Source organism: Spea bombifrons, chromosome 5 (genome assembly GCF_027358695.1).
Source record: "Spea bombifrons isolate aSpeBom1 chromosome 5, aSpeBom1.2.pri, whole genome shotgun sequence".
NCBI classification, from domain to species: domain Eukaryota; kingdom Metazoa; phylum Chordata; class Amphibia; order Anura; family Pelobatidae; genus Spea; species Spea bombifrons.
Window position 1 is genome coordinate 3120344 of NC_071091.1, and position 15734 is coordinate 3136077.

General features: G+C 49.6%; 2 protein-coding genes across 2 annotated transcripts; both read right to left on the reverse strand.

Moving 5' to 3' along the window:
- Window positions 1-3843: 3843 nt before the first annotated feature.
- Window positions 3844-7795, reverse strand: LOC128496868 (acrosin-like). The gene is made up of 6 exons (XM_053466686.1): window positions 7717-7795; window positions 7262-7460; window positions 6704-6972; window positions 5941-6086; window positions 5049-5427; window positions 3844-3968 (listed from the first exon to the last, which is right to left on the reverse strand). The coding sequence occupies exons 1-6, from the start codon at window positions 7793-7795 to the stop codon at window positions 3844-3846; spliced, it is 1197 nt and encodes a 398-aa protein (XP_053322661.1).
- A 1403-nt stretch (window positions 7796-9198) lies between these two features.
- LOC128496870 (acrosin-like) lies at window positions 9199-14519 on the reverse strand. Its single transcript, XM_053466689.1, has 7 exons — window positions 14441-14519; window positions 14006-14204; window positions 13465-13716; window positions 12675-12846; window positions 11757-12162; window positions 10809-10922; window positions 9199-9245 (listed from the first exon to the last, which is right to left on the reverse strand). Exons 1-7 carry the CDS (start codon window positions 14517-14519, stop codon window positions 9199-9201), a joined length of 1269 nt encoding a protein of 422 aa, XP_053322664.1.
- Between the last annotated feature and the right edge of the window lie 1215 nt (window positions 14520-15734).

Genomic DNA, 15734 nt, shown 5'->3' on the forward strand with positions numbered 1-15734 from the left:
TCAATGACAAGGATGTTCTAGCAGCTAAGATGGTGCGGCTTCTCTGAAGAAGTGGGTTTTTAGATGTTTCTTGAATGTCGGGAGGGAGGGTGAAAGCTGAAGGTTCCTTGGGAGCAGATTCCAGAGATATGGGGCAGCTCGAGTGAAATCTTGTAGACGGGAAAAGGAAGAGGTGATGAGTGAGGAGGAGAGCCTTAGCCCATGGGAGGAACGTAGGGATCGAGTAGGAGAGTATTTGCTAATGAGGTCAGAAATGTACGGAGGAGCAGTATTGTGGATGGCCTTATATGTCAGTACCAGGATCTTAAATTTAATTCTAAAGGTAATTGGGAGCCAGTGGAGGGATTCACAGAGGGGGGAAGCAGAAGAGGAGCGACGTGCAAGGAAGATGAGCCTAGCAGCGGCATTAAGGATAGACTGTAGTGGAGAGAGTCGAGACAGTGGAATGCCAACCAGAAGAGTGTTGCAGTAGTCAAGACGGGAAATGATAAGTGAATGAACCAGAGTTTTTGTGGATTCTTGGGTGAGGAATGGGCGGATACGAGAGATGTTTTTTAGGTGCAGGCGGCAGGATCTGGCGAGGGACTGAATGTGAGGGATGAAGGAGAGGTTTGAGTCAAGGATGACCCCAAGGCATCGGGCCTGGTTAGTAGGAGAGATAGTTGTGTTGTTAATGGTGATAGAGAATTCAGGTAGTGGAGTGGAGATGGAGGGAGGGAAGATAATGAGTTCCGTTTTAGAAAGATTAAGTTTCAGGTAGTGTTGTGACATCCATGAAGAAATAGCAGACAAGCAGCTGGTGATCCGGGACATGAGAGATGGAGAGAGATCAGGAGAAGACAGGTAGATTTGGGTATCATCTGCATATAGATGATACTGGAGGCCAAATGAGTTGATTAGTTTGCCAAGAGAGGAAGTATAAAGAGAGAACAGCAGAGGGCCAAGGACTGAACCTTGGGGGACACCAACCGAAAGAGGAAGGGGCGATGATGTGTTGCCTGAGAAGTTGACAGAGAAGGAACGGTTAGACAGATATGAGGAGATCCAGGAGAGAGCTGTATCTCGAATGCCCATAGAAGCAAGTGAGTCAAGAAGAAGGTGGTGATCAACAGTATCGAAAGCAGCAGAGAGATCCAGTAGAATTAGAATAGAGTAGTGACCTTTAGCTTTGGCAGAGAGCGAGGCATTGGAGACTTTTGTTAGAGCCGTTTCAGTAGAGTGAAGGGGTTTGAAACCAGACTGTAGAGGGTCAAGGAGGGAATTAGAGGAGAGGAAGTTAGTGAGGCGATTGGACACAATCCGTTCAAGCAGCTTAGAGGTAAAAGGAAGCAGGGAGATAGGGCGGTAGTTAGTCAAACAGACGGGGTCTGAGGAAGGATTCTTTAGAATTGGTGTGATTAGCGCATGCTTGAAGGCAGATGGTACAGATCCAGATGATAGAGAAAGATTAAATAGGTGGGTAAGTGATGGACCAAGGGATGGACATAGAGACTTTGTGAGGTGTGAAGGGATGGGGTCAAGGGGACAGGTTGTTGGGTGAGAGGAAGAAAGAAGAGTGGCTATCTCTTCTTCGGTTGTAGGGGAAAAGGCAGTTAGTATAGTAGGAGTAGAGAGGGTGGTGTTGAGTGGTATAGGAGGAGTAGAGAGGGTGGTGGTGAGTGGTGTAGGAGGGAGTTGTAAGGAAGAGAGGTCTTTTCTAATAGTCTCGATCTTCTCTTTGAAGTGGGTTGCAAGATCTTGGGCAGTGAGAGAGGTTTGTGGTGTGGGTGTGGAGGGACAGAGAAGGGAGTCGAAAGTAGAAAAAAGGCGTCGTGGGTTGGAAGAAAGAGAGGATATGAGAGTGGAGAAGTAGAGCTGTTTGGCGAGAGAGAGGGCAGAGTTGTAGGTGTGAAGCATGAATTTATAATGAGTAAAGTCTTCGCTGGATTTTGATTTTCTGAAGTAGCGCTCAGCTGTGCGGCAGCACTTCTGAAGATACCGTGTGGTTTTGGTATGCCATGGTTGGCGTTTAAATTGTCGGGGGTAACTTGTAGTAATTGGAGCTATGGTGTCGAGGGATGAAGCAAGTGTGTTGTTGTAAAAAGAGGCTGCTGTGTCTGGGCACTAAGCCGTGTAGAAGCAATGGGAGCCTGGCCGCCAGGCTAGTAGTGTACCTAAAGGAGGGAGGTCCGCCCCGGGCGTCACTTATCGGGGGGGCTGCAACAACTGCCTAACGTGGGCCTGCAACTCACTGCTGTGTCCCCCGCGCAGGGGCAGCAGGAACCTGTGCGGGGAAAGAGTTTCCCCAAACAGTGAATTAGGCTGCCGTCAGGCTGCATAGACGTCTGCGTGGCTCCAGTGATGATCAGCCGGCCCCCGACCAGTGAAATCTGCAAGAGAGGTAAAGGGGGTGCAGGAAAGTGAATGAATGAATGAAGTGAGTAAGTATTTAGGGGCAAAAATGGGACAGGCAGGTTGCTTCACAGGCAGCGGTGGCACGGGTAGGCTGTTCTAGGGGCAGCTATGGCACAGACAGGCTGTTTAAAGGGGTAGCAGTGGCACAGTGGGGTTGTTTTATGGGCAGCTGTGGCACGGGGAGGCTGTTTTAGGGGCAGAGGCGTACCACTGCGTTACTGTCAATGTCTGGCTCAGTATATTGTAATGGGAGTTATGCTGTACCATATCTTTTCATATATTTATATTTTTTCTATCCCATGCATGTTTAATACACTCACTGCCTTACTCTCTACCACTTCTGCTGGGAGGCAGCCCCACCTATATTCCACGCTCTCTCTTGCACCAACTCTTCTGTGATAGATCGGATGTTTTGGAAGCTGGGACCAGGAGCTGAACCCAGAATTTCCAAACTTTTTGCAGCTTGGGAAACCCTTGAATGTTTTTGGCAAAAGCCTTAGCGATGCGTAAAGATCTCAGGGGCTCAGCGGCGGAGTCGCCCGGATTTATTTTAGTGAAAGACCTGAACTCATTATTCTAAGCGCGTGCCGGCGGCGAGCGATCGGCAACAGCACCAATGTTTAAAGCCAACGAGCCGGTGGGCATTGATTGCTAAACCCATATAGAGACTTCAATGCCTTTACAGTAGGGGCATCTATATATAAATGGCGCGTCGCTGCTCACCGTCACCGGGTGGCGATCCGTGCAAAGTTGTTTATCCCTCTAAATACAAAATGTCACCTCTTCGCTCCAATGTACAAAAATCTTTGTTTAAATTTAAGCGACCTCTGAACCCCCGCAGAGAAACCGGATCTTTCTCTTTCTTTCTAAGCTCTACCGGCCCGTTTGCTTCTCTCAAATTTATAAAACCCAATTTATGTTCGGAATTCTAGAACGGAACCGAGAAGGCGCTGAGACAATCGATTTGTCTTCTGATGTAAACCTCCCCATCTCACCTCTGCCATCAGCCAATGAAGTACACCTGTCGGCCAAGCTGGTGCCGTGCCCTTTAACCCCTGATGGCGAAGCTACGGATTTCCTCTTCCGTCAACCCCTGCGATGCTGCGTAGAGAAGGTAGGCTACATGGGGAAGGGACCCAGGAGATTAGGACAGGGCTTAACAAATTTGTTTTAAATCTAGGAGCCAGCTAAAAAAGTTAGTAGCCAGGATTTTTTTTACCCTGCACATTGTACTCGCACACCCCAGATATGCGCTCGCTCCAAGTAGCAGAAACATTTCTGCGGGCAGCTGACAAATACTTAGGCGCCAGGACAAAATTCTCAGTTGCCATGGCGACCTGGCGCCATGGTATTTGTCGAGCCCTGGATTATTAGACGAAGATGAACACGCGTTGCGTGTCTTCGTCTACGTGTTCGTTTTTATGTTCGCCCAAAAACGAATGCACAAGTCTACGAGTTACGGCCCCCGAAGCCATTTGTGTAATTAGCGGACTTTAAATGCCCGCGTTCAGCCTCTTTACACTGCGTGTACTCAACACCTTCTACCCTCAGAAACGTGTGAATGCCCATAGAATCTGCAGCACCGGAAAAAGTCACTTATTCCCTGGATTTACCATTTCTGGTTTGTTTTTTGATACCATTTGCCCCCCCCCCATGAATGACCAAACTGACCACAGAGGAATTGCCCTAACCCCTAACTTATCATTTATTTAAGAGCTGTTATAACAGCTTTTTTAACAACCAACTTAACAACTAACTTAGCAACTAACTTAGCAACTAACTTAGCAACTAACTTAACGTCTATCTTAATAGCTATTCCAATAGCTTTCTAAGAACAGTCTCTGTCTGTAACAGTCTGATTGCAGTCTCTTATCGAGCTGATTGTTCTGTAGCAGCCATGAGAATCTTCTGCAAAGCGTTTTTGGTCGGCCGCCCGTTAGATGTCATGGTTATGAACATCTGTTTCAGTTTGTCGATGGTGTTTGGTGGCGCGGCCGTCTTTGCAGGACGTGCGGGCTCCGTCTCACGCGCACGTTTCTCACGCTGCATTGGAATCGCCCGTTGCGCCGGCCGCGTCCGCGGTTTCCGTTGCGCAGGCTGCGTGCCAGGTGTTCTCTGCGCAGGCATTGTCCATGTCGCCCGTTGCGCCGGCCGCGTCCGCGGTCTCCGTTGCGCAGGCTGCGTGCCAGGTGTCCTCTGCGCAGGCATTGTCCATGTCGCCCGTTGCGCCGGCCGCGTCCGCGGTTTCCGTTGCGCAGGCTGCGTGCCAGGTGTCCTCTGCGCAGGCATTGTCCATGTCGCCCGTTGCGCCGGCCGCGTCCGCGGTTTCCGTTGCGCAGGCTGCGTGCCAGGTGTTCTCTGCGCAGGCATTGTCCATGTCGCCCGTTGCGCCGGCCGCGTCCGCGGTTTCCGTTGCGCAGGCTGCGTGCCAGGTGTCCTCTGCGCAGGCATTGTCCATGTCGCCCGTTGCGCCGGCCGCGTCCGCGGTTTCCGTTGCGCAGGCTGCGTGCCAGGTGTTCTCTGCGCAGGCATTGTCCATGTCGCCCGTTGCGCCGGCCGCGTCCGCGGTTTCCGTTGCGCAGGCTGCGTGCCAGGTGTCCTCTGCGCAGGCATTGTCCATGTCGCCCGTTGCGCAGGCCGCGTCCGCGGCTTACGCTGCGCGGGCATTGTCCATGCCGCCTGTTGCGCAGGCTGTGTCTGCCGTGCCGGTCGCACGGTTGTTGTCTGAGGTGGAGGTCGCGTGGTCGCTGGCCGTGTTGGTTTTGGCCGCAGTGGAGGATATAGAGATGACAGCCGGAACGGTGGTCTTGTAGGTTTGCTTGTACCACTCAAGCTTGGGGTGACAGCGGCTTCATTCAGCGCAGGAGATGGGGTTCCCATTGTCTTCAGGATCCACTCGCGGTAGTATTGAGTGTTGGAATACACTCCTGGCTTTTTGGATTTCCCGCATCCCTCACCCCAGCTTGTCACTCCGATGACGTTATACGTGGAGCTGTCCGGGTCCCTGCACATAAATGGCCCTCCGCTGTCTCCCTACAGGAGTAAAGTATAGAGGAAGGTTAATTCTCCTTGGTTTGTAACAAACTGCAGCCTCAGCTGCGCATCCCCAGTAAAAGCTCTGCGGTTTATTCACTAAAGAGCGAGTTGCCCGATGTCTGGATATAATGACCGTTCTGTGACACTGTGGCCTGAATCCCAGAAAAATCCCCAGAAGATGACATGGTGGCCCAGATTGTCTCTTTTTATCCATTTTTTTCTATTATATCCGAAAAATCCACAAATATTTGTATCCAGTCGGTGTAAGCGCGCTCCGACATCCCGGGGTATGGTCATAAACCTCCTGGGATCTCTTTGTCGGAGCCATGTGACTGGTTTAACCCGTCTTTGTACCAAGACATATAGCCTTCCTCGTCTTGGTGCCACAAACAGTTTCTACTATTGTCTTAGCGGCGCATGTTCACGGGGAGAAGATGTGCGCAAAATACCATCTCCAACAGACAGAATTGGTTTTAGAAACCGCACTTAAATAGAGATTTGTTTTCTTACCTGGCAGCTATCGATGCCTCCCTCCTCGTAGCCGGCACAGAGATTGTAGTCGTGGACTTCTCCGTTATACCACGCGGAGCCGTTGCACCTCTCCAGAGGAATCTGGTTTACTTTGGCCTCTTGGAGGATGTCGGCCGTTTGGACGGCTGTCGAGACATCAAAGATGAAATGAATTAATATCACCAGACGCACAGACGCCAGCGATGGATAGGAGAAGAGACTTAAATAAACTAATCATGGAGTCCATGTAAGAGTGATGTGTGTGCGGCTGAGTGTGGTGAGTGTGATTGGGAGCAGTTAGTGGGGTGAGTTTTGGTGAGGTCGGTGTGTTTGGGTTTACATCCGTTTGGTTAGACGCGCAACGACCCCCTTACGAAAAACATATTCCCCGTTTATAACCCGAGAGGAGGATTCTCCCCTGTGGAAGACACAGAATTTCGGGACGTGGGAGAGAAGCAGTGACACAGTTTGCTGTCTGTGTCCTTTGCGGATACTGAAATATCAGACCATCTAGGGGTATGTAAAAGTTATTGCCCCTAATGTCAAACCCAATCATAGATTTATCAGGGGCAGACTTGGTTTTGGCCCAAATAAAGCTGAGTAATGCCGGTCCTTGCCGTCAGATTGAAGTAGTCGGCAGAGAAGGTTCCAAAGTCCCATTGCGGACATCCCGGAACACACCAGGAAAATGTCTGTGATGCATATCAGTCTGTAAGGGGTTAAACTACCATTCCCGGGGTGTCCGGGGGTCTAAGTTACTCACTTTTATCTTTGGTGACGCCCCAGCCGCTGATGAAGCAATGATCCATGGCGTGAATGTCCGTGGTGGCGCTCGGCAGGCAGGCCGGCTGCACGAAGTCGGTGAATCTCACGGGCTGGTTGAGTTTGATCAGCGCCACGTCGTTCCGCTCAGTCCGGGGATTGTAATGCTCGTGCTGAACGTACGAGTCGATGGATCTGATCTGGACGTCACTTCGCGATGGATCCGACAGTTGGAATCCTCCGAGTATAATTTGCCATTTGGAAACGAGCCTGGATAATGAGAGACAGACGTTAGCGGACATGCGGCTTAGCGGGAATCCATCCATTATCAATCTTATCAGAAACACGTTGAGCTCTGTTTATAAAGAGGAATTCCGGGGCAAAGATGTGAAATCGATTCACAAACAGGAGATGTAACGTTAACCAGGCAGAGGATTACAATGTAACGCGTGATGGCTTTGTCAGGTTATAATAGTGAGGGTAAAGCGAATGGTAACATTTCTGCCCCTCACAATCCCATTATGCACAGCCAGCATTCTTACCCCTCCCCCATCCTTACCTCTTCATGGTCTTGAAGCAGTGAGCCGCTGTTAGGACCCACTGCTCATCGATTAAAGTCCCTCCGCAGGAGTGGCGATGTCCGGCCCCGGAAGGCACTTGGATGCTGACCAGCCATGGCCAAGCACCAGGCTGCGCATCAACTCCTCCAACGATCCTTGAGCTGCCATATTCTGACATAAGCGGGCGTCTGCCGCAGCCTGAAAGAGAGGGGCAAGAGGGGCAAAAGGGGCAAAAATCAACAAACCGCGTCGGGCAGGAGACTGTTATGTAAGACAGCGACAATGTGTTTAATATATATAAAGACAGAAGAAAAACGGTTAAAACCAGTATGGGGCTCGGGGGGTTACAGGGCGATTCTCCCGTCAGGTACCTGTCTGCACTACACACAATAAAAGGATGGTTTAGTGGCAGCGATGTAGCAGGGCGGTGGATGGGAGTGATGGGTGTACTTACTGTTTGAGTCAGATGGATGCAGGGCGGTGAGGATCAGAATCATTAGAAGTTGGATACGATTTATCTGCTTTGAAGCCATCGTTGCTCCTTCACTTCTACACTGAACTACTGCTGGAATGTCAGGGCCCTGTATAGCCTCCGTGACATCATCACCTACTGTGATGTCACCTGTGTATTGTGACATCACAAAGGCAGCAGGTGCAAGGAGCAGGAGGCTGTACACTACTGGAATACCTACAAAACTCAATTATTTATCGATAATTTCTGTAGGTATTCCAGTAATATACAGTTTCCGACTTTCATGCGCCTATTGCCTTTGTCCCATTTATTTACCCCACAGAAATTATGTCTTGCGTTTTTTTAAGTCATGCGGGGCTTTTGGAGCCATCCATGTAGTCATGTGCACCAGGTCTTATCAATGCCGCCTCCATGGACTTTTTCCAGACAGAAGGACCAAGATTGCCCTGCATTATGCAGATGTTGGAAGTAATTTTTGTTACATTGTTATATTGCGTGATAAGTGTTACTGTATGTTGTAGCTTTTGGGGGGAGGGGCAGTTGGAGTCCAGTATGTCTCTTGCCCTCCAAGTTGTGTAAATTGGAACCAATCCGGCTGAATGGCCCCCTTACATTTTCGGGTGATTCTTGTGTATCTGGAGGGACTTCAGCATCCGGACATCTTATGCCGTGACAGTCTATCGATCGCGGCTCACAAGGTGAAGCTATGCAGGAAAAGCCAAGAGGCGACGGTCCGGGTGGTTTTGTTACGATGGTTCCCACGATGCCGAGATGGAAGATAAGAAACACTCTGCCCCTCTTTTCTGCCCATTTTTCCTATGTAATTAGCTTCTGATCATAGTCTAGTCATATCCCACGCATGCTTACATCCCCTTGCTTGTAAGGTAAGGAAGGTAGAGGAAGTGGTGAGTACATAATGTATTTTTTTGGGGGGGTGTAGGGGCCCCAGTGCGTCGCTTTGCCCAGGGCATAAAATGCTGTTAAGACAGCCCTGGGTATTTTACACATGGAGTCCAAAGAAGAACTAATACTTTGCATGCTTTCCAGGATAAAAAGTATTTGGAAAGACTCGGATAAAATACGTTTGCCCACTAAGTGGCGCCGGAGTAACATTTTCTGGACCCACCGGGTCCTTTTCTGTTGTTGATGTGGAACCCTGTGACCCCTATTATTATAGCACTGAGTGTAAAGTGTATTAACCATTTGTGTACACAGTACATGCCTCACCTCGCCTGCCATATGTAGCAGGATAACGAGCACTAAGCCGTGTAGAAGCAATGGGAGCCTGGCCGCCAGGCTAGTAGTGTACCTAAAGGAGGGAGGTCCGCCCCGGGCGTCACTTATCAGGGGGGGCCGCAACGACCGCCTAACGTGGGCCTGGAACTCACTGCTGTGGCCCCCGCGCAGGGGCAGCAGGAACTTGTGCGGGGAAAGAGTTTCCCCAAACAGTGAATTAGGCTGCCGTCAGGCTGCATAGACGTCTGCGTGGCTCCAGTGATCAACAGTGAAATCTGCAAGGGAGGTAAAGGGGGTGCAGGAAAGTGAATGAATGAATGAATGAATGAAGTGAGTAAGTGTTTAGGGGCAAAAATGGGACAGGCAGGTTGCTTCACAGGCAGCGGTGGCACGGGGAGGCTGTTCTATTGGCAGCTATGGCACAGCCAGGCTGTTTTAGGGGCAACGGTGGCACAGACAGGCTGTTTAAAGGGGCAGCGGTGGCACAGTGGGGTTGTTTTATGGGCAGCTGTGGCACGGGGAGGCTGTTTTAGGGGCAGAGGCGTACCACTGCGTTACTGTCAATGTCTGGCTCAGTATATTGTAATGGGAGTTATGCTGTACCATATCTTTTCAGTTAATGTTATTTATTTATTTTCTATATATTTATATATTTATATTTATAGATTTTCTATCCCGCGCATGTTTAATACACTCACTGCATTACTCTCTACCACTTCTGCTGGGAGGCAGTCCCACCTATATTCCACGCTCTCTCTTGCATCAACTCTTCTGTGATAGATCGGATGTTTTGGAAGCTGGGACCAGGAGCTGAACCCAGAATTTCCAAACTTTTTGCAGCTTGGGAAACCCTTGAATGTTTTTGGCAAAAGCCTTAGCGATGCGTAAGGATCTCAGGGGCTCAGCGGCGGAGTCGCCCGGATTTATTTTAGTGAAAGACCTGAACTCATTATTCTAAGCGCGTGCCGGCGGCGAGCGATCGGCAACAGCGCCAATGTTTAAAGCCAACGAGCCGGTGGGCATTGATTGCTAAACCCATATAGAGACTTCAATGCCTTTACAGTAGGGGCATCTATATATAAATGGCGCGTCGCTGCTCACCGTCACCGGGTGGCAATCCGTGCAAAGTTGTTTATCCCTCTAAATACAAAATGTCACCTCTTCGCTCCAATGTACAAAAATCTTTGTTTAAATTTAACCGACCTCTGAACCCCCGCAGAGAAACCGGATCTTTCTCCTTCTTTCTAAGCTCTGCCGGCCCGTTTGCTTCTCTAAAATTTATAAAACCCAATTTCTGTTCGGAATTCTAGAACGGAACCGAGAAGGCGCTGAGACAATCGATTTGTCTTCTGATGTAAACCTCCCCATCTCACCTCTGCCATCAGCCAATGAAGTACACCTGTCGGCCAAGCTGGTGCCGTGCCTTTTAACCCCTGATGGTGAACCTACGGATTTCCTCTTCCGTCAACCCCTGCGATGCTGCGTAGAGAAGGTAGGCTACATGGGGAAGGGACCAGGGAGATTAGGACAGGGCTTAACAAATTTGTTTTAAATCTAGGAGCCAGCTAAAAAAGTTAGTAGCCAGGATTTTTTTTGCCCTGCACATTGTACTCACACACCCCAGATATGCGCTCGCTCCAAGTAGCAGAAACATTTCTGCGGGCAGCTGACAAATACTTAGGCGCCAGGACAAAATTCTCAGTCGCCATGGCGACCTGGCGCCATGGTATTTGTCGAGCCCTGGATTAGTAGACGAAGACGAACACGCGTTGCGTGTCTTCGTCTACGTGTTCGTTTTCATGTTCGCCCAAAAACGAATGCACAAGTCTGCGAGTTACGGCCCCCGAAGCCATTTGTGTAATTAGCGGACTTTAAATGCCCGCGTTCAGCCTCTTTACTCTGCGTGTACTCAACACCTTCTACCCTCAGAAACGTGTGAATGCCCATAGAATCTGCAGCACCGGAAAAAGTCACTTATTCCCTGGATTTACCATTTCTGGTTTGTTTTTTGATACCATTTGCCCCCCCATGAATGACCAAACTGACCACAGAGGAATTGCCCTAACCCCTAACTTATCATTTATTTAAGAGCTGTTATAACAGCTTTTTTAACAACCAACTTAACAACTAACTTAGCAACTAACTTAACAACTAACTTAGCAACTAACTTAACGTCTATCTTAATAGCTATTCCAATAGCTTTCTAAGAACAGTCTCTGTCTGTAACAGTCTGATTGCAGTCTCTTATCGAGCTGATTGTTCTTTAGCAGCCATGAGAATCTTCTGCAAAGCGTTTTTGGTCGGCCGCTCGTTAGATGTCATGGTTATGAACATCTGTTTCAGTTTGTCGATGGTGTTTTGTGGCTCGGCCGTCTTTGCAGGACGTGCGGGCTCCGTCTCACGCGCACGTTTCTCACGCTGCATTGGAATCGCACGCTGCGCCGGCCGCGTCCGCGGTTTCCGTTGCGCAGGCTGCGTGCCAGGTGTCCTCTGCGCAGGCATTGTCCATGTCGCCCATTGCGCCGGCCGCGTCCGCGGTTTCCGTTGCGCAGGCTGCGTGCCAGGTGTCCTCTGCGCAGGCATTGTCCATGTCGCCCGTTGCGCCGGCCGCGTCCGCGGTTTCCGTTGCGCAGGCTGCGTGCCAGGTGTCCTCTGCGCAGGCATTGTCCATGTCGCCCGTTGCGCCGGCCGCGTCCGCGGTTTCCGTTGCGCAGGCTGCGTGCCAGGTGTCCTCTGCGCAGGCATTGTCCATGTCGCCCGTTGCGCAGGCCGCGTCCGCGGCTTACGCTGCGCGGGCATTGTCCATGCCGCCTGTTGCGCAGGCTGTGTCCGCCGTGCCGGTCGCACGGGTGGTGTTCGGCGTGCGGGTCGCACGGTTGTTGTCTGAGGTGGAGGTCGCGTGGTCGCTGGCCGTGTTGGTTTTGGCCGCAGTGGAGGATATAGAGATGACAGCCGGAACGGTGGTCTTGTAGGTTTGCTTGTACCACTCAAGCTTGGGGTGACAGCGGCTTCATTCAGCGCAGGAGATGGGGTTCCCATTGTTTTGAGGATCCACTCGCGGAAGTATTGAGTGTTGGAATACACTCCTGGCTTTTTTGATTTGCCGCATCCCTCACCCCAGCTTGTCACTCCGATGACGTTATACGTGGAGCTGTCCGGGTCCCTGCACATAAATGGCCCTCCGCTGTCTCCCTACAGGAGTAAAGTATAGAGAAAGGTTAATTCTCCTTGGTTTGTAACAAACTGCAGCCTCAGCTGCGCATCCCCAGTAAAAGCTCTGCGGTTTATTCACTAAAGAGCGAGTTGCCCGAGGTGTGGATATAATGACCGTTCTGTGACACTGTGGCCTGAATCCCAGAAAAATCCCCAGAACCTGACATGGTGGCCCAGATTGTCTGTTTTTATCTATTTTTTCTATTATATCCGAAAAATCCCCAAATATTTGTATCCAGTCGGTGTAAGCGCGCTCCGACATCCCGGGGTATGGTCATAAACCTCCTGGGATCTCTTTGTCGGAGCCATGTGACTGGTTTAACCCGTCTTTGTACCAAGACATATAGCCTTCCTCGTCTTGGTGCCACAAACAGTTTCTACTATTGTCTTAGCGGCGCATGTTCACGGGGAGAAGATGTGCGCAAAATACCATCTCCAACAGACAGAATTGGTTTTAGAAACCGCACTTAAATAGAGATTTGTTTTCTTACCTGGCAGCTATCGATGCCTCCCTCCTCGTAGCCGGCACAGAGATTGTAGTCGTGGACTTCCCCGTTATACCACGCGGAGCCGTTGCACCTCTCCAGAGGAATCTGGTTTACTTTGGCCTCTTGGAGGATGTCGGCCGTTTGGATGGCTGCCGAGACATCAAAGATTAAATGAATTAATATCACCGGACGCACAGACGCCAGCGATGGATAGGAGAAGAGACTTAAATAAACTAATCATGGAGTCCATGTAAGAGTGATGTGTGTGCGGCTGAGTGTGGTGAGTGTGACTGGGAGCAGTTAGTGGGGTGAGTTTTGGTGAGTTTTGGTGAGGTCGGTGTGTTTGGGTTTACATCCGTTTGGCTAGACGCGCAACGACCCCCTTACGAAAAACATATTCCCCGTTTATAACCCGAGAGGAGGATTCTCCCCTGTGGAAGACACAGAATTTCGGGACGTGGGAGAGAAGCAGTGACACAGTTTGGTCTCTGTGTCCTTTGCGGATACTGAAATATCAGACCATCTAGGGGTATGTAAAAGTTATTGCCCCTAATGTCAAACCCAATCATAGATTTATCAGGGGCAGACTTGGTTTTGGCCCAAATAAAGCTGAGTAATGCCGGTCCTTGCCGTCAGATTGAAGTAGTCGGCAGAGAAGGTTCCAAAGTCCCATTGCGGACATCCCGGAACACACCAGGAAAATGTCTGTGATGCATATCAGTCTGTAAGGGGTTAAACTACCATTCCCAGGGTGTCCGGGGGTCTAAGTTACTCACTTTTATCTTTGGTGACGCCCCAGCCGCTGATGAAGCAATGATCCATGGCGTGGATGTCCGTGGTGGCGCTCGGCAGGCAGGCCGGCTGCACGAAGTCGGTGAATCTCACGGTCTGGTTGAGTTTGATCAGCGCCACGTCGTTCCGCTCAGTCCGGGGATTGTAATGCTCGTGCTGAACGTACGAGTCGATGGATCTGATCTGGACGTCACTTCGCGATGGATCCGACAGTTGGAATCCTCCGAGTATAATTTGCCATTTGGAAATGAGCCTGGATAATGAGAGACAGACGTTAGCGGACATGCGGCTTAGCGGGAATCCATCCATTATCAATCTTATCAGAAACACGTTGAGCTCTATTTATAAAGAGGAATTCCGGGGCGAAGATGTGAAATCGATTCACAAACAGGAGATGTAACGTTAACCAGGCAGAGGTTTACAATGTAACGCGTGATGGCTTTGTCAGGTTATAATAGTGAGGGTAAAGCGAATGGTAACGTTTCTACCCCTCACAATCCCATAATGCACAGCCAGCATTCTCACCCCCCCCCCATCCTTACCTCTTCATGGTCTTGAAGCAGTGAGCCGCTGTTAGGACCCACTGCTCATCGATTAAAGTGCCTCCGCAGGAGTGGCGATGTCCGGCCCCGGAAGGCACTTGGATGCTGACCAGCCATGGCCAAGCACCAGGCTGCGCATCAACTCCTCCAACAATCCGCGAGCTGCCATATTCTGACATAAGCGGGCGTCTGCCGCAGCCTGAAAGAGAGGGGCAAAAGGGGCAAAAATCAACAAACCGCGTCGGATGGGAGACTGTTATGTAAGACAACGACAGAAAACGACAGAAGACAAAGGGTTAAAACCAGTATGGGACTCGGGGGGTTACAGGGCGATACTCCCATCAGGCACCTGTCTGCACTACACACAATAAAAGGATGGTTTAGTGGCAGTGATGCAGCAGGGCGGTGGTGGATGGGAGTGATGGGTGTACTTACTGTTTGTGTCAGATGGATGCAGGGCGGTGAGGATCAGAATCATTAGAAGTTGGATGCGATTTATCTGTTTTGAAGCCATCGTTGCTCCTTCACTTCTACACTGAACTACTGCCGGAATGTCAGGGCCCTTTACAGCCTCCGTGACATCATCACCTATTGTGATGTCATCTGTGTATTGTGACATCGCAAAGGCAGCAGGTGCAAGGAGCAGGAGGCTGTATACTACTGGAATACTAATACTACTAATAATAATAATAATACCAATAATAATAGTAATACTAATACTAATAATTATAGTAATAATAACAATGTGTTTTTCAGCCGGATCTTCCCCGTCTCCCTTTTATTTCCCCACAAATGTTATATTAGGTTTTTAAGGATACGCAGGGCTTCTGAAACCATCCATTTAACAATCATTTAGTAACAACCAATAAAATGAGAATCCTAAAATAAACACTCTTACATCATACATGGAGGGATTAGTGAGGTCATTAGGTGACTCGGATGTTAATGATAATGTTATCTATTTGCGTGAAATAAACTCAAATTTCCCTTTAAATTCAAGACCGGATCCTGTCATTCAAATTAAAAACGGTTAAAACCAGTATGGGGCTCGGGGGGTTACAGGGCGATTCTCCCGTCAGGTACCTGTCTGCACTACACACAATAAAAGGATGGTTTAGTGGCAGCGATGTTGCAGGGCGGTGGTGGATGGGAGTGATGGGTGTACTTACTGTTTGAGTCAGATGGATGCAGGGCGGTGAGGATCAGAATCATTAGAAGTTGGATGCGATTTATCTGTTTTGAAGCCATCGTTGCTCCTTCACTTCTACACTGAACTACTGCTGGAATGTCAGGGCCCTGTATAGCCTCCGTGACATCATCACCTATTGTGATGTCACCTGTGTATTGTGACATCACAAAGGCAGCAGGTGCAAGGAGCAGGAGGCTGTATACTACTGGAATACCTACAAAACTCAATTATTTATGGATAATTTCTGTAGGTATTCCAGTAGTATACAGTTTCCGACTTTCATGCGCCTATTGCCTTTGTCTCATTTATTTATCCCGCAGAAATTATGTCTTGCGTTTTTTTAAGTCATGCGGGGCTTTTGGAACCATCCATGTAGTCATGTGCACCAGGTCTTATCAATGCCGCCTCCATGGACTTTTTCCAGACAGAAGGACCAAGATTGCCCTGCATTATGCAGATGTTGGAAGTAATTTTTGTTACATTGTTATATTGCGTGATAAGTGTTACTGTATGTTGTAGCTTTTGGGGGGAGGGGCGGTT